We start from the raw sequence: 23744 nt of genomic DNA, 5'->3' as shown, positions 1-23744 counted from the left end.
AACCATTTACAGACTCACCAAAATCATCTGCAGTGAATTTTACTTGGAAAATTTGATCAACTTCTACTTGTAACTACCATCGAATTTGGTGAATTGAAAAGAGCTTAAGGAAATTAGGCATTTATATTTGACTGAGAAGTCAATGAGATTTTAGTGCATGCTTGTAAATCCTGCCCTAAGAAACTGTGAACTGTGTCAGTTTATGCACTGAGCTTCCTCATTACAATAAAAGGTATTTAAGATTTCCGTTTCCTCATTGACACAACCAAATGGATGTTGAATGTTATAATCCCCCTAAACTCCTTCCAAACTGTGGAAATGAAACACCTTTCACCTACAAAGGTGTCTGTTTCTTTAGGAAAGTTGCCATTATGTTGTCCATCGGAGATGTGACACAGTGAATGTATTTTGATTCAGAGCTTGTTTTTTTCATTCGCACTCCACACAATTCTAAATTCATGTGCCTTGTTTTTTCTTAGTGTTGTATGCATTTTAAAATATGATCATGCATTTACTCAGCTCCAAATCAACTTCCAACTCATATATTCCACATATAGATTAGATGGGTGGGTGGGGATAGATGGACAGATACAAATAAAAAATCATGGCAAGCACACATCACTGTTTACTGTTCTGCTTAATTCCTCACAAATCATACCCATACTGGAAAACCCCCAGTTTCCCTTGTTTTTATCTCACTCCTTGACTACTTCAGATTTTTCTTGCTGTTTTTTCTGTTCTCAGGAAGCCTAAATGGACCATTCCAAGATGAGTTTTGTATTCACAGCAAATTTTCCATTCTATTAAAGAATAATTCAGAAAAAAAAAAATGGAAAAAAAACCCAGTGAGGTTTAAACTGATGCTGATGGCAGGTTAACCCAGGATTCAGCTGTGTTAGGGTCTATCGCCAGCATTTAGGCTCTTGAAAACCTTTGGGTGGGGTGGAATGTGCTCAGGGTAGAGGTTTAACATTAGCTGGAAGCAAAGACAAGAAGACTGAAGAAATGGAGTTAGGTTTAAAATGTATGTTCTAAGCATTCTTAATGAACTTTTGCTTACTCATTGATATTTCATTCATCTCTTTCCATAATCCAAAGATCAAGACAGGTTTTCTTTGGTTTTTTTTTTTTTTTTCCTGCTGTGCAAAGGAAGATTCCCCTTAGCAGAGCTGCCCTTACTCTTGACAGAATTCATCTTCTCATTTTTCACCTTCTTTCATTATCAGGGAGATCTTTGAGCCCCAAATTCTGATACTCACCTCTAAGTCAATCATAAAGAGCAGGTCAGGGAAGATGAATCACTGCAATTGTTCTTTTCAGCAGTGAGTGCTAGTTTTTGTCCATTTGTCAAGATCTTTGTTGCTGCTTGTCTGCAATCAAAGGCTTCCTGTCCCTACTTGCTGTAGTACTGAGGGCAAACACGTCAGCTGGGCCTTGTGTTTCCCACCAGCCACCCTTCCCCAATCCAGCCCTGAGCTGCCGTTTGCCTCCCGCGCGCTGCAGCAGCACCTGCGCACAGCCAGCTGAATTTCACTCTCACTGAAAGTACTACAGCTACCATCCACACCAAAGCAGTGCAAACATGTAAACAAACATGTCAGTGTATACACATACACAAGTTACTGTAATTGTGTAACTTCTCAGGAGCCTCACGTAATGACAATACACAAGCACATCAGTAAGAAGAATGATGTAAGAAATGGGTGAAAGGCGAACCAGAGAGGGGGAGGTGGAAGTAAAAGAAGTTACCTAAGCAAAGAAAAAAGCTGCCAACTTCAGAACCCAACAGCAGCTTTGCTTGAGAATTTGAAAGTTCCTCCTTTTACATGCAATGAGGTAGTAACATCTCCCATGGAGAAGTCCAGTCCTGTTCCCCCTGAATTTCCGTTCTGTACGGACAAAGGGGATCTAAGGCTTGGTTTCACAGGTGTCTCTAAGAAGGTTAAGCTTGAGTAAATGAGGTTCAAGGCAAACAAAAAATTGAAGCTTTTCCTCACTGGAAAAAACTGTATAAAGGCAGAGGTGCAGTCTGTCTGTTGCAGGTTCTTTGAACAGCAACACAGGGTAGGATAAGTAAATGTAACAAAATTATACCTCACACTTTTCACATTCTGGCAAATGCTTACCAGACTAAGGATGGTCAAAAAAAGAATTTTCAGTAAACAGGGCCTCAAAGAGTATATAGTGACTGCTGCTGCTGTTGCAGCACTCCATCTGAACTTTAGCAAGATTAAGTCCCAGTGGTTTTGCATTTAACCTTCCCTTTTATGGGGTGTGGAGGGAAAGCTGAAAGGAGGATCATTTCGAAGGGTTAGGAGGTAAATTCTGTCATTAGCAGGTCATGGCTCCCAGGCCATACGAAATGCAGAAACCATGAGTGGAGGCACAGGAGAGCAGTTCTGCCGGCTTGAGTTAGTCTGGTGCTGGGGAGAGAGCATTTGTGCACTGCAGCTGCGGGCCTGGAGCTAAACTGTTCCCTCCAGGCAAAGATACCTACCAGGGTATGTAGAGCACCTTGACAAAGGGACCTTGGGACAGGGGCAGCAAAGCATTCAAGTCAGCTGGGACCTGTAGCCCTCTTGATGGGGAGCAACAACCGAACAAGTCTCTTAATCTTTCTAGGCTCTTACATTTACTGTATATGCTGACATGGTTGCCATCACCTTTCCCACTCTTTGAGTGGTTCAGTTTCTGTACACCTGGATGAGAGGCAAATAGAGCTGCCAGCTTGCTTCATGGATACAGATGAAATCCAGTGCATCTTGTCCAGCATACGCAGGAAGCCTGCAGCAGGCAACTGAATACAGGATCCCCTGGTCATAGGCTAATGCTAAAGCAAATGGACTGTTCATCCCCAAAGTTAAGCCTCCTGTTCCTGCCACATCTTTTGAGACACTTGCACTCTGTTTGTGTTTGCAGACAGTTTTATTTTGTCTCTGGTCTGGAGATGAAAGTAGCTTTGAGCGAAAGGACTGGAATGTCTGCCCATGGCAATCCTGAGCTACACAGGGTTTGTCTCTGAGGCCCAGTCTTGTTTATATGGAAGCTTGATTAAAGATGAGTGGGAAATTCTGTTCAAGGGTATGAAAAACCCTTGTCTGTGTTTAAAATCGTTAACAGTGTTCTTTCCTGTCATGGTGCTGAGTAGCAGACACCATCTTTGTTTCACACAATGGAAGTACAGCTTGAGTGCTTCAGGGTTAAGAGTTCAACATCAACCATAGTAAGGGCTGAAGCTCCCTTAGTGGCAGAGAGGAGGTGGGAATTCAGTAGCTGGATATGAACTTCATCCTGCTGTGAGAGGCAAAGCTAAAATTTTGTCTCCAAGTGTTTCTGGACAGGAAGCTTTGAAATTGTTTTCCTGAAACAATTCCTAAAGTCTAGTGTGTTTGATTTGATACAGTGTTGTGTTTCCAATTCAAACCTGAAATCCAGGACAAGATCCTGTTTTGAGTCTGAGCCCATAAAAGAAATAATGTGAATTTCAGGTAAAATTCTAGATTTCTAAGAAGTTTCTTGTGATATTGTTTCCTTGGGCTGTTTGTTTGTTTGGGGAGGTTGTTGGATTTTTTGTTTGTTTTTTTTTTTTTTAAGAAGATCTAGGTGTTTGAATTCAGCTGTTTCTCATTCTTGTAACTACCAAGACTCAAAAGCTGTTGAATGTCACAACAATGTAGAGAGATGTGTCTGAACTCTGCCTTTTAGTCACCCATAATTTTTCTGCTTGGTGCCTCAAGGATGTAGTAACAGGAACCAGCCAAGTGTACAAAGAAATATGAGTAATGAAATGAATAAAATGTTATTAAAAAATAAAAATGTTTACAGGTGGATCTACATGCTCTGCCACTGCATAGTCACATCATACTAGCATAAGAAGCAATTCTGAAGTGCATTCTTATTTCTAAGCTGGCTTTTGTGTGTGGAGTTGCCTTAATTTTCTTGTACTTACATGTCTAGTCACTACTGACTCTCCCACAGGCAGACTGTAGGGTCATGACCTTGCTCCTATTTCAAGTTTCAGTGGGGAAAGCCAAACATGGAGGAACTATATGTAGTCATTGGTAGAATCTCAGGTCTAGTGTGTACAGAAATCTTTTTTTCCCCGTCCAGTTTTTACAGACTCAAATAGAAGTATACATGGGTTTTTTTCCCCTAAATGCTTGCATGACAGCTGTCTGTGAAGGTTTAGAAAGCAGCTGGCTGGTCAAAAATAACATCTTAGGGGGAAGGGGACTTGTAGTCAGGTCCCTGTGGTACAGTGATTCTTTGGGAAAATGCTGATGCCAGTTTTGCAAAAGCCCAGTAGGTGATCTTCATGCTCTGCTTATTGTGCTTCTTATGGCAGTCTTTGTATGGATTGGTGCAGCTAATTCCACTATTTACAGCTTGTGATTAATTCTAAGACAAGCTTCTGGTCTCTTCTTGCCCTTCATGGCTTGAGTGGGCAAGGGCTCAGCTGGTACCTTTAAACTTAAGACCAAGATGTATTTTTACCTTGACCAAACTGTTTGCTGGTGGTGGGACCCATACAGTAAATGTCTTTTTGAGTCTGTTTCATTTCTTTGAAGAATGATGGCCTGGCTTGAGCTCAGGCCATCTATCTGCCAAATACTACATCCTGAAACCCATTTCTGATGTGTATTGAGGGCTGTGGAAAGCCTCTTTTTTTAAGTTGTATTTCCTATAAAATATTTGATCGTGAGAAAGGGCATGTCAGTATGTGTGCTGGGTAAGGAACAAGAATTAAGACTTCACTACCTCTGCTTTCACCATGAGGCTGAGTATGTTGGTAAAAAGATTTAGGCAGTGACAGGAATTTCACAGACTGCACTTTCCTGCTCTGACAGTTCTGTATGCAAAGGATGAAGTATGTCATCCTTGCAGTGCAGTATGGCAGGACATTGATCTGTTTAGATGCCTGCATCCTAGCCTTGAGCTAGAGAGCTGTTCTCTTCATATACCTTAGGGAATATGAATAATTCAGTAAATTAAAAAATGGGAGACTGTCCAAGAGAATGGTGTGAGGAAAAAAGCAGAATTTGGGCACATGTGGGGAAAAAGCATCATGGCTTTTGTTTCTTAAGATGCATGACTAGTCCCTGGTGGCTGTTGTTTCTCCTCTTTACTGAAAGACTGCCTCAGTTTCCCAGTTTAGTGAATTGCTTCTCAGAGAGCTACCAAATACTTCTCCATGCATCTCATTTTACCACTTCTGCTTTGTAAATCAATAAACGTTCCATGAGTGTGTCAAGGCAAGAAAACAATTAATAGCAAGAAAAAGTACTTCCTTGGCTTGCAGGCAGCTCCCAGCTTGCTTCTTTCCCCAGATTAGCAAGGATTTAAGCAGCACATGTTCTGTGTATGCTAAATCATCTCTGTAGAAGCCACAGCATACCATCATCCTGCTCTTATCTCTGAACTCCACGGACAGGCAATCTCAGCTGCTCAGCACAGGCTGGCAGGTTTAGCTTGCCAGTAGGTGCTGAAAGCCATGTAAGCATGGAAACAGCAGTGACACAACGGCTCAGATGTTATCTCTGTAGCAAAGCCAAAGGCAGTTGCCATGGTTATGGAAAAGCTCCAGGCTGCTGGGGATGCAGCTGCTGTACTGGACAGGATCAGTAGCCTTTTCATACAGAGACTGTTCTAATAAAGCTTTTATGTGTTTGTGTGGCACTCACTAGGTTGTGTCCAGCTCTGGAACAACAAAATGAAGGATGAGGGGAAGCTGTAAATTGGCTGGAGTGAGTACTGACCTAAAAATGAAACAGGAAAAGAGGGTCAAAATGTTTCACATCTTGGAGTATCCACAAGGGACAGTTTTTTATGACAGCTTGAGTGAATTTGATATTCTGGTCAGTGCTTTTCTGACATGTTGTGCACCAACATTAATAGCTCCTGAAGTTCTTACAAGTGGAAGAGTCAGAATCACATCCCCAGCTCTTAACTTTCTTCTGAATTGGATCTCTATTGAGACTATAAATATCCCAGAAACTTGGGGAAAGTGGATGTCCTTATGACTTCTACATCTGGAGCATTTTCAAATGTCTTGCATTTCACTTGGTCCCCCTTTTGGGTAAAAATCTCTCAACATCTCAGCACAGGTATGTGGAATTAATTTTTTACTTTTCCTATAGGGTCTTACAGCCTGTGCTTTTGCTTTTCTTATTGCTGAGACAGCAGATACAACTTTTCCAGGTTTCCCACACTGGAAATGCACATTTTGCACTTCTGCTTTGATCTTCTATCAACCTGTGCTCTGTGGGTGCTGCAGCACATCAGTAGTAGTTGGCTGTAAAACTGCTCAATTAAAATAATAATTTTATTATTTTGACCCTGATTTTTGGTGGTTTTAAATGTTGATTGCTCTCTTCTGAACTAGATACTAAAAGAGATTTATATTCTGTCTTTCAGGTGGTGCAGGGGACCGGGAAAAGATGCCTGTCAATCATGAGGCTTTCCTGCTCATGGCTAATTCCCAGAATGAAATGGAAGATTGGGTGAAAGCCATCCGACGGGTTATATGGGCTCCATTTGGTGGAGGTATTGCAAATAGCTCACATGCACATAAATTAAAACATTTGCCTCAAGGTAAAACATATTCTTGTGATACTAGGATATGTGTAACACTGTAAAATCACTGAGATGTCTAGATAAGCTCTTGATTGTCTGAAGTGTTTTGAAGCAAGGGATGGGGTTGATTTTTCTTTCTCTTGCCAGGGGATGGACAGGAATGAAAGGGGAGTGCACATCCCGACTGTATAACTGTCTCAGTCAGAAATGGGTGGTGATAACAGACATACCACTATTGTCACTATTCAGTTTTTTACAGCAAATTATTCTGTGGACCTTATGGGGAGGAAAGATTTCTCCAGTTATCTCAATTTTCTTCCATAAAGGCAGATACCCATCTCAAACATTTGTACAGCTAGAGACAACAAAACTTTCAATCTTAGTTAAGTTAATGTAGGGCCCAGTTGAGAAGGCAAAGCTTCCACTGGCTTCAGTGGGGTGTAGCTTGAGGAAGGACAGGCTCATGCTGAGTGAACACCTGTAGGGTAATACAGCTGTTGACAATCCCTGTAGTTAAAATGAACAAAACATCCAGCCTTCAGTGTTGATATTATACCACAATCTTCAAATTCTCAAGTCAGCAGATTAGATAGGAGTTGTTTTTGTGGTTTAGCACAGAACAAGGATTCACAGATGTTTTCTTATGGGTTCAGTGTTGGTGACAGCAGCTACTGCCTTAGTACTGGAAACTGGGCTTTGAAGTGACTTGTGTATTACTGATGGAGTTCATGCAAATAGTGGTATCGTATGCAGATAGTGCTGTCAACCTCTTTTGAGAGGTACAGATAAAAAAGTGCCAGATAAGGGCTAGGTAATACAATTACTTTTGCTGAAATGAAGTTACTGGTTTTCCTGGATCTAGGGGGGAAAAAAGTGACCTTGATGCACGAGAAGATCCAGTGTTTGTTAGTCACTTTTACCTGAGGCTTTTTTTTTTTTTTTTTTTTTTTTTTTTTTTTTTTTTTTTTGATGGTGGGGGGGCAGGCGGTGTTTTGTTTTAAGTGCCTTTTGAAATTTGGAGTCTATGTGTAGCAGCATTTGGTTTGCATGGAGGAGAGACAATCTCTACTGATGCAATTTTTCCAAGGTCCTTCTGTCGCTTAGCAGAGAGGGTGTAGGTACAAAAGTTAGCTTGTAACCTGATCTGAGAGGTTGCATGTGATGCTGTTGTGCTGTGGACAGAAAAAGCCCTCTACTTTCTAGTAGAAAACTGATCCACCATAATTTCTCCTCAAACATGAGGATGTGCTTGTTTTGCTTCCCTTCTGAATTCCAGTCTACAATGAAGGGTCTTTTAGACTGAGCTCAGTGCAGGTCCTCCATTGGAAATCTCAGAATTTCAGAGCTGGTATTTCTGTGGCCATTTGTAGTAGACCTTATGGTGTGTATTTTATAACTTTGCAACGTGCATATGGGAAATACTGTGAGGAAGAAGGAGACATTCATTCATGACAAATGGTGCACCCTCTAGCAATAGCCATCTTTTGGGCAGTGTACTGTCAGCACTGCTGGTATCAGTGCAAATTTGGCTTCATGTTTTGCTTCTGTTTTGTCAGTCTCTTGAAGTAGTTTCAAAACAAACTTCTTTAAGTATTAAAATAATAAATAATTAAAAATCATAATATTTTAAAAACAAAAACACGAGAATGGCATAAAGGTAGTGATGGATTTCCTTTTTTTTGTTTGTTTGTTTCTTTATGGGGCTAGTATTGTCCTAATTAATTGGTTAAGTTTCTTTACCTTTGAATTTCTCTGCAAAGTGGTCAGATAACATTTTTGTCTTTTCTTTAAATGAGGCAGATTCTCTTATTCTTACATTCATTCCAGGAACTGGAACTTTATGAAGCACCAAAGAATGTGGAACCAAGGCAGCACAGGGGAGATTACAGCAGTGCAGGGGGGAATACGGCAGCTTCTGCTTGTTGCTATTTTCACATGCTGCAGACTTGATCTGGTTCAGTGATCAAAGTCAGTAAAGGCAGCTTTGGCTGTTGCTGGGAGCTGGCTTAAGCACTGTAGAAGAGAAGCACAGGCATTTGCAGAGTTGGAAAGAATTGCAATTGTGTATATATTTTTTCTCTTTCTGTGGATAAAAACTGCCCAAGAACATGGGCACAGGCAGTCAGTCTAGCCTGAGCTCTCTGCCCTAATACACAAATGTATTAGCCTAAAGCTAGTTTGACTATGCCTGCTTTGTAGTCCAAGCTGCAAGAGCAGATCTTCGTGCCGTGGTCACTTTTCTGAGCTGGTGAAGTGACAGCTGCTGTCAGGAGTGGTCTCCTACCCCTGGCAACCATGTGGTCCCAGCACGCTTCATTCTGCTAATACTGGTTATGAGTTGTGCAGTAGAAAACGACCTGGCAGGAAAAAAAAAGGGGGGGAGGATTTTTGTAGGTAGATTGATGCCTTGGCCCTGCTAACCATGCAGCTGCAACACTAGTAATTCCAGCCCAATGAGGGCAATGGGGAGATGTGAGGGTGTGGAAGAGGGCAGGCTTGTTCATTCTAACTGCAACCCACACGTAAATTGGCTTAAAGAAACCATGGAGCTGCACCCTCAGTTTCTTTGCACTTCACAAAGAATATATAGGAATGTCAATAACTGGGAAACAGTAAAGATATTCAAACCATTGTTCCCTAATGGTTTTAAGCCAGTTTGGGGAAATGATCAAACCTACACCTTCTCCATCAAAATTAGAGCAGGACAGTTTCCCTGAGTGAAATTCCAGCTTAACTCAAATGTGGGAGGACAATAAACATAGCTGTCTCTGTTTTAATTGAATAATTCGAACTCTGCTTTGCCACCACCACTAATTTGAGAGCCAAGTCTTATCTATCAACACTTTTTAATGTATTAAGCTAAAGGGAGGAATTAAAAAGCAGACTTCATTATTAATATGCAAATATTCAGCCCTGGAGAAGGTTGATATGGTGTAAAAATGAATTATGCCAAGATAAAAGGGAAGGCTTAACCACACTTTAATCTTTGCTGATGTATTGAAGAAACATAAATAAAAAAAGGTTGAGGGTACCTTCTTGCGTGTTGATGCGGGCACATGAACTGTGCTTAAAGGTGAACAGCAAAGGCTTCTTAAAATAAAACAGAAAACTCCCCAAAGCTGCTGAGGATCACAATTTACTAATAGAAGACACAGTCAGGTTTAAAAGCCATATGGAATGTGTTCTTTGAAATACACTTCAAATGTGGCCTTAAAATAAAATCCTAGAGTTCCGAAGTCTTTTGAAGAAGAGCTGTCTTGTTTATAGGGAAAATAATCTCTTAACAAGTTTCCTTGAGTTTCAGGTTCCTGAATTCTTGAGTCTAGTACATCTCATTCAGAGCAGAAGATTTTTTAAACTGAGATTTGAGAGTACTCCATATATTTTGATTGTCTTTCAGAAAGAAGTTTGTCACAGTGACTTGATAAAAGTGAGTTTTGGAGCACATTCTGACAGAGGGTGATTGAAACTGTTTTCTATGATCCTTCTTATCTCTGTGACAAATTTTGCTCTAAGTTTACACCACTGAAAGCTTATCTAGAGAAGTCCCTCTATGTCCTACAGTCCTGCCATTCAGTGGCTGCTCTTTAACGTGAAGTGCTTGTAGCAGTGCCACAGTGCTAAATCAAAGGGTTTCTGGCCACAGGCTTGGATGAGAGTGACCTTGTCCTTGCCCTCCCAAACTGGATGTGTTGAAAGTGTTTGGTGTAGCTGGGGGAGAGAGGAGATCTTAGACTGTACACATGTGGTGGGACTGTACTTCTAGTCTGAGGAGGTGCAGCCTTCCAGAAATTCCTTTTTGTGTGCCCACCTCTCAGTTGGCATGCCTTCCTCATGTCTGTCTTGCATCAGCTGGAAAACAGGGTTTGACTAGGACTACATTTCTGGCCATGAGATACAAAACCTCAGCTTTTTGGTGCCTGAGTTGCATGCCAAGTGGCATAACTCTCTCACAGCTCAGCACACAACCAGCACAGCATGGAGACAGAATCATTCTGTGTTAATCTTGATTTATGTTTGTGTTTGTTTTCTTCTGTTTACGTATTCTGTCTTGCCATGAGCAGTTCCTCGCTTCTCTGCCAGAAATACATGTCTCAGCCCCTTTCTTTCTCCATTACTTTATCCTAATTTCTCCTCCTCTTCATCCCAAGCTTTCATCAGTCACTTGTGATGGAGGGGAGGTGAAGCAGTTGGAAGGGATCTGTTTCCCTTAGGCAAACATGAAGAGCTTTAGCCCTATGACAAAGTAATTGTGTTGCAAGAGCTTCATGAATAGTTTCTCTGCTCAGGACGAATAGTCGCTGTTAAACTGGTGGGGTCTGAAGAAGTGCCCATTGAAGAAGCTCTTCTACTGTCATTAATTCCAGACATCTTTCCCATAGAGATAAACCACGATGTGTGGATTCTTTCTTCTTCTGCCAGCAAACAGTGCAGAGAATGGGCTTTTTTGGGAACCAGGGCCCTGTGCAGTTATGCCTTTTATTAAGGGAGAGCTACAAGATGTGGGATGAGTGTCTGAAGTGCAACTGAGTTCTTGAATCAATGTCCTTATGGGTAATGGAAGACTAGCCCTACATAGGCCTAATTAGGAATCCTGCTTTAGATGAGTAAATGTCTTTGAGATAACATCTGCATGAGAGCAACCATGACTGTTTTGAAGGGTCAGATACTGATATTAGGTGCATGTTCACCAGGATGCCAAACTATTTAGGAGCTAGGCATTAAGTTTTGGGAGTCTTGAGTTTTAGTTTTTCCACCTGAGGTATGGGAATTTTCCAGTAAGAGCATCATAAACCTAGAGCCATGTCAGTGAGTTTAAGATGCTAAAATACCACTGAAGAGGTAAGGAAGAGGAGAAGAGAAGTGGCTTCTGTTATTTGCCCGGTCTGAAGACAAAGAGGAGATTTCTGCTCCCTTTCTTCTTAGCGGGCTCCCCCAGACAGCCTTAAGTAGGATTCCTGACTGGGTCAGGAGGAGCCCCTTCAGGAGGTGTCAGGGTGGGCTTCCCTTGTGCAGGCTCCCCCCAGGTGTGTGGGGAGTGGCGCTGGGTGTTTGTTGTGCCTGATACCTGCCGTTATCTCTACACCGAGATAGCTGGCGCCTGATGCAGCTTATCAGTGTTTGCTCTTGCTGTTGTTTAATGCTGGGAGATCGGCCCAGCCAGGGGAAGAGGAAGAGAAAGATGATGGGGGTTATGAGGTCAGGTATCTGCCCAGGACTAGGGGATGCCTGAGTCATCTGTGAGGAGGTGCTGGGCTAGCCTTGCCCTCAGGCAAAAGTATCCCAAGCAGATGGTACCTGTAGATACGGAAACTAAGATACAATAACTAAAGTAAGTTGAGAGTGGATCTTGCTGCCACAACTGTTTACAGCAGAGAATGTTTCAAGATCTGTTTCTGAGACCTGATTAAGTTCTTTTTTTTCTAATGTTTCTCTGTCAGGTCTATCTGGGGCTTTTATTACTGGTTTATGACCAACATATTTTACCATCATGTTACAGCCTTGAGGTAGGGAAAGGCAATTGTTCTCATTTTTTGTTAAGGAGGAATCTGAAATATTGAGCAGTCAGATGACTTGCCTGAGGTGACAGTGACTATCTGTAAAAGAACCACTCTGACGGCATCGTTCTGGAAGGCAAATAGATTAAAACCATGGAGCTTGACCATAGGGACGTGTTTGGAAGAATGCCGTGGGATATGGTCCTGGAGAGAAGAGGGGACCAGGAGATCTTGGCGATTTTCAAGGATTACTTCCTTCAAGCTCAAGAACAGTCCTCTTCCTTGTGCAGGAAACCAAGCAAAGGTGGCAGAGGTCTGCATGGATGAACAAGATGCTTGTGGCAAAGCTCATTAGCTAAAATGGCAGCATAGAAGTGGAAGCAGGGACAGGTGATCTAAGAGGAGGAATACAGAGAAATTCCTGAGCATGCAGGAATGGATTTAGGAAGGCTAAAGCAATCTGGAGTTGAATCTGGCAAGGGATGGGAGGGGCAATGCTGGGGCCAGTACTGTTCAACAGCTTTGTTAATGACCTGTGTAATGGGACAGAGTACACCCTCAGCAAGCTTGCAGATGATATTGGGAGGACTGATTGGTGCATCAGATGATTGTGTCATCGTTTAGAGGGGTCTCAACAGGCTGAAGAAAGGAGTGAACAGGAACCCCATGAAGTTCAGCAGAGAGTAATGCAAAGTCCTGCACCTGCAGATGATGAACGTAGACAACAGTACATATGGGGAGCTGACTGACTGGAAAGCATCTTTGCAGAGAACTGGGATGCTCCTGGAGAAGTTGAACATGAGCCAGCAATGCACCCTTGTGGCCAGCAAATTCCTGGGCTGCTTCAGGAAGAGCATTTCCAGCAGGTTCAGGGAGGTGAGCTTTCACCTCAGCACTAGTAATTCCACACCCGGAATGCTTTGTCCAGTTGTGGTCTGCCTGGGACAAGAAAGACATGAGACTACTGGAGTGAGTCAAATGAAAGGTCACTAAAATGATTAAAGGATTGTGCAAGTAGAATGCTAAGAGAAGCTGAGGAGGCTGGGATTATTTAGCCAAAAGAAGATAAGGTTCAGAGTGGTTCTTATCAAGGTTGATGTATAGTGCGTAGAAAAATTTGGTGGAAGGCTCTAAAACTAAAAGCAAAACTAAAGCATGTCAAGGTGTTCCTTACTGAGTTTTAAAGATCTTGCCTTTAGAAGTCAGATCCTGCTCCCCTGCTCCTTGTAGGTATTTTACCTCTAAAGCTGCTGGCTCAAGGCTGTCAGTGAAATTCAGGCTGGGTCTGGGCTCTGAGTGGAGACCATGCAGTAGCTTGGTCATCCCAAAGCAGAAATGGGTGTTCTTGGAGTGCTGTGTCAGGGCTCCTCAGGGGGAAAGTCCCTTGCTACTGGTTTCAAAAGCCCCAGGCCAGCAGCATGAGTTCTGCACTGCAGCCTTATCCTCAGCTGTCATCAGCCAGCTTAGTTCCAGTGGCTTCTGAAGGATGATGCAGTTTGGCATCAGGTGAATGAATTTCTAGTGCTTTATCTGTTACCATGGACAGTCTGGGGCACCAAAGAGCAGAGACCCAGAGCTGGGGAATCACAGGCAGCTTCTCAGTGTCTTTGTTCAACCAGATTAGCAGGCAGAGGAAGAACTACAAACAGAAGTCACCTCTGTTACATTTGCAGGTGAGCAGGGTAAAGCTTTTCATGGGATTTGCTTGATGGAACTTCTTTTCGTTGGGAAATGCTGATTTGATAAAATGAAACGTCATATGGGTATGTTTTCATTTGAATGAAACTTGTGCTAGGAAAGTTTTTTTGAGCTCAAGGTAGAATTTTTAATACAAGCTAGCCCCTGAAATGGTCTTGTGTTCCAGAGGTTGTATAAGCAATTAAGATGTAAAATCTATCTGAAGCCCTTTCCTCAAAATACCAAAAAATTACTTTGAAAAGGTCCTGGCAAAAGAGAAGATTGCAGGAAGGTCTGATTGATTAAATGACACACCTAAGGAGAATCTGAACAGTTGCACAGTCATGAGGTTTACACCAAGAAAAAAAAGTTTCATGGAGAGCACAATTGAATTGTGAAACTCATTGCCACAAGATGCAGAAATAAAAACAATAAGTGGATTAACAATAGAATTAGACATGTTCATAGAAGATAAGTCTACCTAGGCAGTCAAAGAAAAATTTCTGGAGGTAGTCACTAGCTTAATATGCCCATTTCACAAAGAGCAGTTCAACTTTAGATAAAACAGGATGGGGCTTGTGTTTGCTTTCCTCTTCTCTTCAGCTAGTAAGTGCCACGAAGAGCTGACAGTGGCTGTGCATTTGCTACATTGTTGGTGGCTACTGCCTGTAGCACACAGTCTGACCAGTACCACCCCCTACACTGGTGGTTTCTCAGTGAGACTCTTCCTGTAATCATTAGATCCATGTTTGACATTTGAGAGCTGACAGTCTTTAAAACGCTGGTGGTTCTCACTGCACGTCCTGGCAGTGTATTAATGGGACAAACGTGTTCCTGTGGTGTTTCTCAGCTTGCAGGCAAGTATTTTAATTTCTGTGTATTAGTCCTTTGATGAATGTTATGAGAATATGTGATTACTGAATGAAAGGGAATGGTAGCCTGCTCCTTGCAAGTTGCAATTTTAACCATTTAGGAGCTGAGAAGAAATAAATTCACCCTGTCTCTCTTTTTCTATTTTCTTTCTAATGTTACCCTTCTTCCACCCACAGTTGCTCCTTTTTTCTACTTCTTCATCATCATGTAATTGGACTTGCAATTTCCCCTTCGTGTCTCCTGAGTTGCAGGTTAGAGAAGGGAACATTCAGCTCTTTACCACTCAGAAGTGTTCTTTAAAGACTTGCAAATTTACTGAAGTGTTTTACCTGTTTTACAAATAGGAGCTAAATGCTGCCCCTTCCCCAAGCACAGCTGGTCAGGTTCAGCTGTTGTTGGAACTTAGACAATGACTTCATTGCTTGGGTGGTGAAGCTGTACGTTGGTGAGGATTTTAGGTGGACAGTGGAGGATAAAGATAAATATATGGGAATTAGGTAACATATTTTCATCGCTGATTGTGTTTGAGGATGCAATAAAGTGAAACCATATACAATTGACCTGGTAGTGAGTTTTAAAATTGAAGGTTAGAGACTGACAGAGGTATTTATGATGAAGTTTGGTTTGGATAAAAATCCATGTGTTCAGTGTTGATCCTGTCTGCATCTCAATGAATGATTGTGCTTAGGTTATCAACCTTGGGATATGGGAAGGCTTGGGATATGGAAAAGCTTCAGGACATAAGCTTGTTTGGCTTTTTGAATGGATAAAAGTGCCTGATGTGCTAAATGTTGGCTGTGCGTCTGGATCGCAGTCCCTGCCAGGTTCCTGGTTGGCCAGAAATACAGGTGAATAATTTTATTCCATACTAGAGGTTTCAGACTCCGTGATCCTTTCATTTGAACCCACAGCTGGAATTCTCATCCGTCTCTAGTGATGAGACACTGAAGGCAACAGTTACACTATGTCATAACTATTTTTTACTAACCAACACCCAGAATTTTGTAAAGCTTTTCTGTGCAGTGGAGGCATAAAGAAGCAGCACCACTTGAAAGAGATGACCTGCTGATCAGGTGCTTTCTACAGACATCACTTCGGACAGTTGTATGGAAGCTGTCTTTTAAACATAGAGAGACACATGCAAGAGTCAATAAGTAAAATTTCTGTAAAATATGGTCTTAGGTTATGGGGAGAAAAAAGTTGTACAGGGCACGTTGGTCCAGATCACTGCTTGCCAAAAGGCATTTTTTGCTGCTCTTGATATTTTGTTCTCCAAATTCTCTTGCTTTTGTTTAGAGAGAAATAGAGCAATAAACACAGGGGGTTGGCTCTGGATTTAGAATTCTGTGGTTAAGTGATGTTTAGATCTGCGTATCATCTTTTCTCTGTGAGCACAGTTACAATCTCAATTTGGAGCATGAACTGGTCAATCCATCACAGGGTAATTTACAGTACTGCTTAGTCAGTTCCTTTCCTGGCACATTTTAGAGAGATGGGAAAACACATCACACAGGTTAAGAAGAATCTACTGTGGTAGAAAGGTGAGCATAGCTATTTGCTAATCTTTAACCTAGAGTGAACTGTTTTATCAATCAGTAAACAGAAGTCTGTTTATCCTCAAAAGATTTAATTTCACCAGTAAAGGTTGAGACCCCAGCCCAGAGCAGGTGAGGGGTGTGGGGGCATAATTTTGTTGAGAGAAGGACCTGACCAAAGTGTTTGGAGAGGGAGGAAATGAGGAGGGAAAATTTCTGTACAGAAGACATTTGTGCTGAAGTTTTTCCTGCTGGGTTCAGCTCTGACTGATCACCTCTAGCCAGTTCACTGCCAGCTTTCAGCAGATAGATGTTCAAGTGCCCAGGTTTGCCTGGGTTAAAAAATGAGTCTGTTCAAGGTTCAACCATCTTGAAAAACAGGGAAATTCAGCTATGGTTCTAACTTTGATACTAGGCCCTTCTGTACAAATAGAGCAATTTCCTACATCTGAGCTCCCTCAGATCTGCTTGAGTGTACCTGTATATTAGCTAATCCTCTAAGCCAGCATCTAAAAATACACACACCCCATGGGCACTTGCTAGAGCTGTGCAAGCCAACAGGTTTGCTCACAATCAGAGATGAGGAGAAATACTCTGAGTTCATGTGGGTTCACCATTCCTGTCTGTTGCAACCAGACTGAAGACTGAATTTCAGCTGAGTTAGATGCCAAGCATGAAACATGCCTGGATTTTCAGAGGTTGTGTGAGCTATAGTGAATTTCCCAGCCAATCTCGAGGCTTGTAGTGACCTGTAAAGGCAGATTGCTTTCTACCTGTTCTGGTACCTGCAGCAGAATAACTGCAGTGGTGCTAGCTTATGAGAGCAGTGCTAGGGCTCTCTCCCTGCAATGACACTGGGAAAGAAAGTGCATCCAGCTCCTCATCAGCAAGTTCATGGGAGATGTAATGTCTGAACAATTTTATAAACCTAAGTTGTTTTGTAGAAAATAAGAGGTCCTAAACTTTTCTACAGTTAAACAACTTCATACCAGTGGGGAAAGAGGCAGTCCAGTCTCCATTACCCCTTCTCTCCTTGGCACATGAGTATGGGGAGATCTCCAAGTGAAAATTTTGATGGAATTTTATACGCAATGTGCCAAATTCTTTGGATTATATTGCTATTCTTGCAGTATCAAGTATACCTCTGGAGTCTGCAGCCCCTGCAATCCAGTGATGATGTGTGAATCTTGGATTTCATTTTTGACAAATGTAGTTAATAGAGAAAGCAGGATCCAAGTGTGATGCGGAAATTCAAAACACAGAAGAAATATCATATAAATATATATATCTTGTGATTTTTATTCCCGTTTCATCATATTCTTTAGTCTAAGTCATGAATTTTAGCACCATGATTTTAAAAGGATTAAGAGTTTCATATAAGAAGACAGGTGGTACTTGTGGAGTGTGTATCACAGTGTTGCTGTCACAGGATACCTATAGCTGCAGAGTTACCTTGTGCCGGGAACAACGCTGAAGCAGCTGCCATTTTCTGCCTCAGTTCTGGTGCTTATGTGAGCAAGCATGTGCTCCAGCCTTTTTCTCTCACCAGAGAGCTGTGTTAGCTCTTCGGAGAAGAGTTTGCATCAGCTTCATCATCTCATAGCATTGTAAATTCTACTGAAGTCTAATCATGCTTTGAGTCATGCTGTGTCCTTGGCCACAGAGAGGCTGAGTTTTACAGGTTAATTATACTTTGGGTCTAACAATATCCCTGTTCAACAGCATGTCTTTCTGTTTCATTGGATACCTCCTTGTTCCTGTGTTTTGAGAGATGGAAAACAGAAATGAAGAAGTGAATGGAAGAATAAAAATCTGCATTTGCTATCTTCTGTGCTCCCATCCCAAACACTAAGTCCTAGGCTCCATAATGTTATTAGCAGATATGACACGTTTTGAGGTATTATTCCAGGAAATAATGCCAGAAATTCTGGTGGTGTCTCAGCCATTTAAGAGAATTGGTCCTGCTCGCCAGTTAGCATTGTGGGCAGGCTCTCCCTAACCTGCAGCCTGCTGTGTTCACCACAAGGAAAGAGAGGATAATAAAATGTGAAGAATACTCAGGACCTCATTTGTACCTTTGTTTAAGGATTTCTATCACTTTCTAAATATTCTTTAGTGTGTTTTAAATGCTGCTTAGTGTATTGACTGGGCTTCTGGTGTCTAGCTGTGCAGTACCATGCTACTCAGGGTATACCTTAAATAGCTCGGGAATACCTTACTGTCTTGCCAGTCATAGAGTATTTTGAGTTGGAAGGGACCCACTAGGATCATCCAAGTCCCAGCTTCTGGCCCTGCACATGACAGCCCTAAGAGTCACACCGTGTTCAAGAATGGAAGCTTTTGATCCTGGTTCTGCCTTCACTCATATAAGCAAGAGGCATTCTTTTCTTCAGGAGCTTTTGTTCAAAACAGAATATAGAGAATGTTGTTGTGGGACAACACTGTCTCACTGACTAGAATCTCGTAACTTGTCTGCTGGTTCAGTATCTTCTTAGACGTGTGTTCAAACTGGGCCACAGTGTAGCTAAGAAAGGGGTGGGCTGCTAAGTTAAGGTGAATGTGCTCTATATAGTGACCACAGAGATTTTAACAGCTGAAGCAGCTGAGCAGCTGTGGACAGATAAAACTTTTTTTTGGTTTTTTTTTTTTTTTTTCTGCAGAGGGAGAAAAAGTTAGCGAATATTGATAAAATTACTCAGAAGCTTGGTGCAAGGGTTTTGGGTGGTGACTGCTGCAGATCTGCAGTCACATGAGTGCGTTTTGTGAATGGGATGGAGGCCTGACCGCATTATAACTGCACAGGGCATTGCATGGTAAGCGTTTTGTTAATGACAGGCTTCTTACCCTGAGAGCAGGAGCTGAGGGGGGATGAATCTTTTCCTACAAGTAAAGTGACTGGGTATTGGTTCACATGTAAGGAGTGGTAGTCCCTTCCCCTACCTGTTATTCAGCTGAGCTATTAATTCAGGCAACTTCTCTGTAAAAAGCTAAAGCAGAGGCGGTAAGCACCAAAAAACCTGCACAGGTCAAGGAGCGTAGCTTTTCCTAAGCTTTGTCAGACTTTCCAACACGTCCCAGGGCTGTGGAGGTATTCTCAGAGCATGCTAAGGGTACTGTGGGGAAATGTTCCCCTCCAAAACCAGATTTCTGCTTCTGGTGCTTTGCAAGCAGACGGGAAGCCAGACCAGGGCACCAGGTTGCCTGCAGCACAGTAATACTGCCTGTATCAGGAAGGATCCAGAGTGTGGCATGCAGACAGCAACTGTTGCTCAGCTTTTCCAGCTATCTAGAATAGATCTGACAAGCAATTAGAGCATGAATATATTACAGAGCCGATGGGGGATGCCTTTGTTAAAACTTGTGACCCATACTTAGCTGCTGTTTACATTGGCGGCTGCTTCGAGGGTGGGCAAGACCCTACCTGCCTGTCTTTCTCCTCTCTCCTTCCCTGTGCTGAGCAAGCCGGGGAGCTCTGCATCCCATTGGATATTTCAAATGCTTTCTGCACAAGTCATAATTAATGCTGAGTTGTGGAGCTAAGACCAGATGTGCTGCCGAGATTATCTCCCAGGGCAGATCGGCTGCTCTGTGCTCTGTAGTGCTGGGTGAATGGAAAGCTGCCAGTGCTGGGACTCAGAATGTGTCTGATGCCTGAAGTCAGGACTTTCTTTCTCTGCCGCTCCTGCTGTCTGACACTGCCTGGTTTCTGCTTGAAGCTCAGCGCCTGTCATGTAGCAGAGTGCTGCACAAGAACGAGAGGTATGAGATGATTTTCCAGAGTTTAGATTTGTTATGGTTTCCTTTTGCTAGAGAAAAAGCAGATATTTAAGCATAGCCTTAGACAGAGGCTAAGAATCTAAAATAGGAGCTGGCTTTATAAAGGGGGAAGGAGCGGGAAGAACACAGTCTATGGCCAAAAATACTACTGGATATCAAGCTAGCATGTGAAGATAGTTCTGGGAAGGAGTACTTTTCTTTGCATATACACAGAATATTTAAGTGGACATATGTGGATGAGAGCAATCAGCTTCTAGTATATGGACACTGCTTTTTCTGCAAATGGGGTCAGAAGACACCAAGTTCTACCACAGACCCATTTGTGTGACTCTGAGCAAGTTATTTAATCAATTTTTTTTGATTCCTAATTGTCTGTTGCTTCCGTTCTTTTCTCCGATTCTTGCATTCTTTGGCTGGCTGGATTGCTTAGTTGTTCAGGACTATCTTTTTTTAGGTACATATGGCTCCTACCATGAAACTCCTTTCTCTATTGCTGCTGCAGTAATTCATGTAGTGTGTGCTTGGGTGGGCTAGGGGAGGGGAAACAAGTTAAAGATTTGTGTGTGTTTTGTGCTGTGGAAGCATATTCATTTCTGAATGTCCACCTGTGATTTTTTCTTGGTGCTTTCATGTGTGAGAGGAACAGATAAATGGGAACTTAAGCATGAAAGTGGGAAGGTAAAAGCAGGCACTTACCTGTGCAGGTGAGCACGTACACAATCTTTATATCCATAAACTGCCTGTCTCTGAGGCACCACATGCGTGCGCGGGTGTATGTGCTGTTGTATAGCAGCATCCAGGTGTAAGCCTGATTATCTTCCCACACATCTTCTAACGTGTGTGTAATAAGCTGTACATACAGCTGACGTAGGTGTACCTGGACTTTTCACACTTAAGCAGATGCGGAATCTGTAGTCCTCCCCATGAAGAAAATCTACTCAAAAACTGACTTTATCTCTGTCTTTAGTTTATTTTGGTTGAAATCAGAGCCTCTTATGAGGAAAAACGTAGCAGAGAGCATATATTTTCCTGCCCACTGCGTGTCTGGACAGCATAGCTGAATGTATAGGCTTTGTATGCCTGGAGCTGGTGGGTGAGCTATTCAGGCCAGGACAGAGAGCCTGTCTGTGTCTTAGTCAGTACATCATTCCTGGCTTGCTTTTTCCACAAAGAGTCACCTAAATCTGTAAAGAACAGAGGCAGCTTGTTGGAGTAGAGGAAGGAAATTCTGTAGCTCTGCTAGCCCATTTTTTTAGTATCTCTTGAATCTTTCTGAGATTAAGGATGTGGTTCCAGGCATGCTGGAGTTTTTTTTCTGCTTTGAAACCAAACAAAAGCGCCTAGCTATAGACGAGGGTATGACAAGGAAAGTTAACCCATGGGTTGCTAGTAAGCTTTTGACTTTATTTCCAGCTTAACTCTGTCTGGAGTGTGACTGGATGGCACTGGCTCCCCTTCTTTAGAATGAAGAAAAAAGACTTTAATGTCTTCCAGCGGGATCATCAAATGGAGTGAAGCGCTGCCAAGTTCAGTCTGAGCTGCAGGGCCCAGTGATTAAAAACAGGCCCTATGCCTTGAGGAGCCAGCGGATGAGGCTGTGTGTGACTGGCTCCACATTGCTTCTCCTTGCAAGGCAGGGCAGTCCCTGTCCAAACCAGAGATGTTGTCATATACGGGTAGTTTCAGGGACATTTGACTACATCACTTTTACAAGCTCTAAGACCTGACAGAAATGAGATGAACGATACAGAGCCAGCAGGACACCAGTTCCTCAGTTTGCCTTGTGTAGCCCTGGGAGACTGAAGTAGGCACATCTACTAAGTCTGTTGCCAGTGTGACTGAGAGGGCCCAAGTGATAATTCTCCTGAACTTCATCAAGGCCCCCCAGCAGATGCCCAGATGAAAGATTTCTGCAAGCCTGGAACTGTCAGCATCTCACACTTGCAGACCCTTTCCAGCCCCACTCCATAGACAGCTCTTCGTTTGCTCTTTTTATGAACCTTAACACTACTTTTCTTTTTTAAGCCATGGACAAGTTCTGCAGCCCCTGCACAGATGAATAATTTCAAGGCCAACTTTCCAGTCCCACTAATTGCAACTCTGTGCTTTTTCTCTCTTAACACCAGCCATAACGCTCTTGCTGCCAGAAGACTTGGCCTGCATGCAGTCTTTCTTCTGAGCAGCATCTGTGGTGGCCCTTCTCTGTGGCTCAGCAAAAAAAAAGTAGGATAGAGAGAAAGAAAAGGCATAGAGCTGCAGTGTAACTGAAAAATGTAATAAAGGGAAAGTTGCAGTTAGCAACAGGCTTAGCTTGGGTGAACTATTTTGTCTGAGCAATGTTTGGCGATCCCTTCTAATGCTTACCTGGAAAATAAGGGTTCGAGTTCAAGGGAGAGAGAAAGGCATAGGTCTGCAACTAGAGTTTGGCTGGAGTGGGGCTGCCAAACCAGGATGGGAGGCAGCTGAGCTGGGCTGGGGGAAGCCTTTCACCCTGGAAATGGCTTCAGAGTCTTCTTCCCCATCAAAAAATGACCTGTGCAGACTGTGTGATGTCACTAGCACAGCCCTTCAGCAGACACTGTCACACAAGAGGAAACCCACACTTGTGCCAGCTCCTTTCACTCATCATGTGATAGGTAGATCAGCTTCATCCTCAGTCATGTTTGCTTTCATGCCTGGTTTTTCTTGTTTCTTATTTGAAATGGTCTGGAGGGAGGTGAAGAGTATTGCAGTATAAGAATGTTTCAGTGCCTTTATTTCCTCCAAAGACTGTTGTTTTCATCCAGGAGAAAAAGATGTTACTGACCTCAGTGTGTGAGAAGGAGGAAAGATAGGATCTCCCGCATCTGGCTGTGCAGGAGCCACCTACAGTAATGGTGATACTGTGTTTGTGAACGGTCTATCTGCTGCTCCAGCTGACTCTCAAAGCAGATCACCCTTCTATCTCTGTTATCTTAGCATCACATTCCTTAATCTCTGTGTTGGTGGTTCTCTATTTGACTGTAGTCCACTTGTCACCAGAAGTCACCCACAGGTAGATTGCACCTATAGAAAGCGACTGCTGTTGTGATCCAAGCTGACTGTGCAGGCAAGGACCAATGTTGCCTGAAATGTATTAGAGATATTGCTGAGCACAGACCAGTCAAGGCTGCGGAAAAGTAGGCAGAGCTTCAGTGGAGATTACACGTGTGGTTGTTCTGTGTGCTTGCTTATGTGTGTGTCTGACACTGCCTTTGTCCTTGATCTGAGTTAAGTGTAGAACATCAGAACATGAGCTTACAGAATAACATTGTATATGTGCTTTATGCCTGGGGAATACAGAGCATTTACCTCTTTCCCAGAGTTTTCTCTAGACAGACCCATTAGGAAACACATTCAGCAAGTAGGGATTTGAGAAAAGAGGGCTGCTATTGCCCTGACATGTCCCACATCCTGACCTTCCTGAACTTATATGTCTTGCATCTAGAAAAGTGAACATGTATCATTTTAAGGAAATAAATATGCCCCATCATGACAGCAAGGATTACGTGATGAGATTACAAAGCAATCCGTGCAAAAGCAGAGATTCCCTATCCTAGAAGCTGATTTCAGAGACACCTAACTCAGTGAAAACTAAAGAGATTAGAAATGAGAATTAGTAAAACCTTTACTCTGCAATAAATCCAATACATACAGTGATAAAGATAAGTCACTCCCATGCTCCAGGGCATGCCCTCCTGCCAGGATGAGGGAATTTCCTTTGAGACTTTCCATGGCCCTCCGGCTTTGATACTGTAATGCAGTTGTGTAGGCTGTGGTGTAAGGAGAGTTT

The 23744-nt window shown here is 42.6% G+C and overlaps 1 protein-coding gene across 2 annotated transcripts in view; it reads left to right on the top strand.

Annotated features, from left to right (window-relative positions):
- The window catches only part of ARHGAP22 (Rho GTPase activating protein 22), a gene marked incomplete at both ends in the record, with an annotated part of 130597 nt that overhangs the window by 88069 nt on the left and 18784 nt on the right, over positions 1–23744 (top strand). The window contains one exon of one of the 2 annotated variants that reach the window (XM_082286622.1): positions 6415–6543. In XM_082286622.1, the coding sequence (XP_082142748.1) occupies positions 6415–6543 (129 nt within the window). Of the gene's footprint in view, positions 1–6414; positions 6592–23744 lie in introns of both variants that reach the window. The other variant, XM_082286621.1, reaches the window with a different exon arrangement.

This window comes from Coloeus monedula (genome assembly GCF_965178545.1).
Source record: "Coloeus monedula genome assembly, chromosome: 8".
NCBI classification, from domain to species: Eukaryota; Metazoa; Chordata; class Aves; order Passeriformes; family Corvidae; genus Coloeus; species Coloeus monedula.
This window is presented reverse-complemented; position numbering and strand designations above follow the sequence as displayed.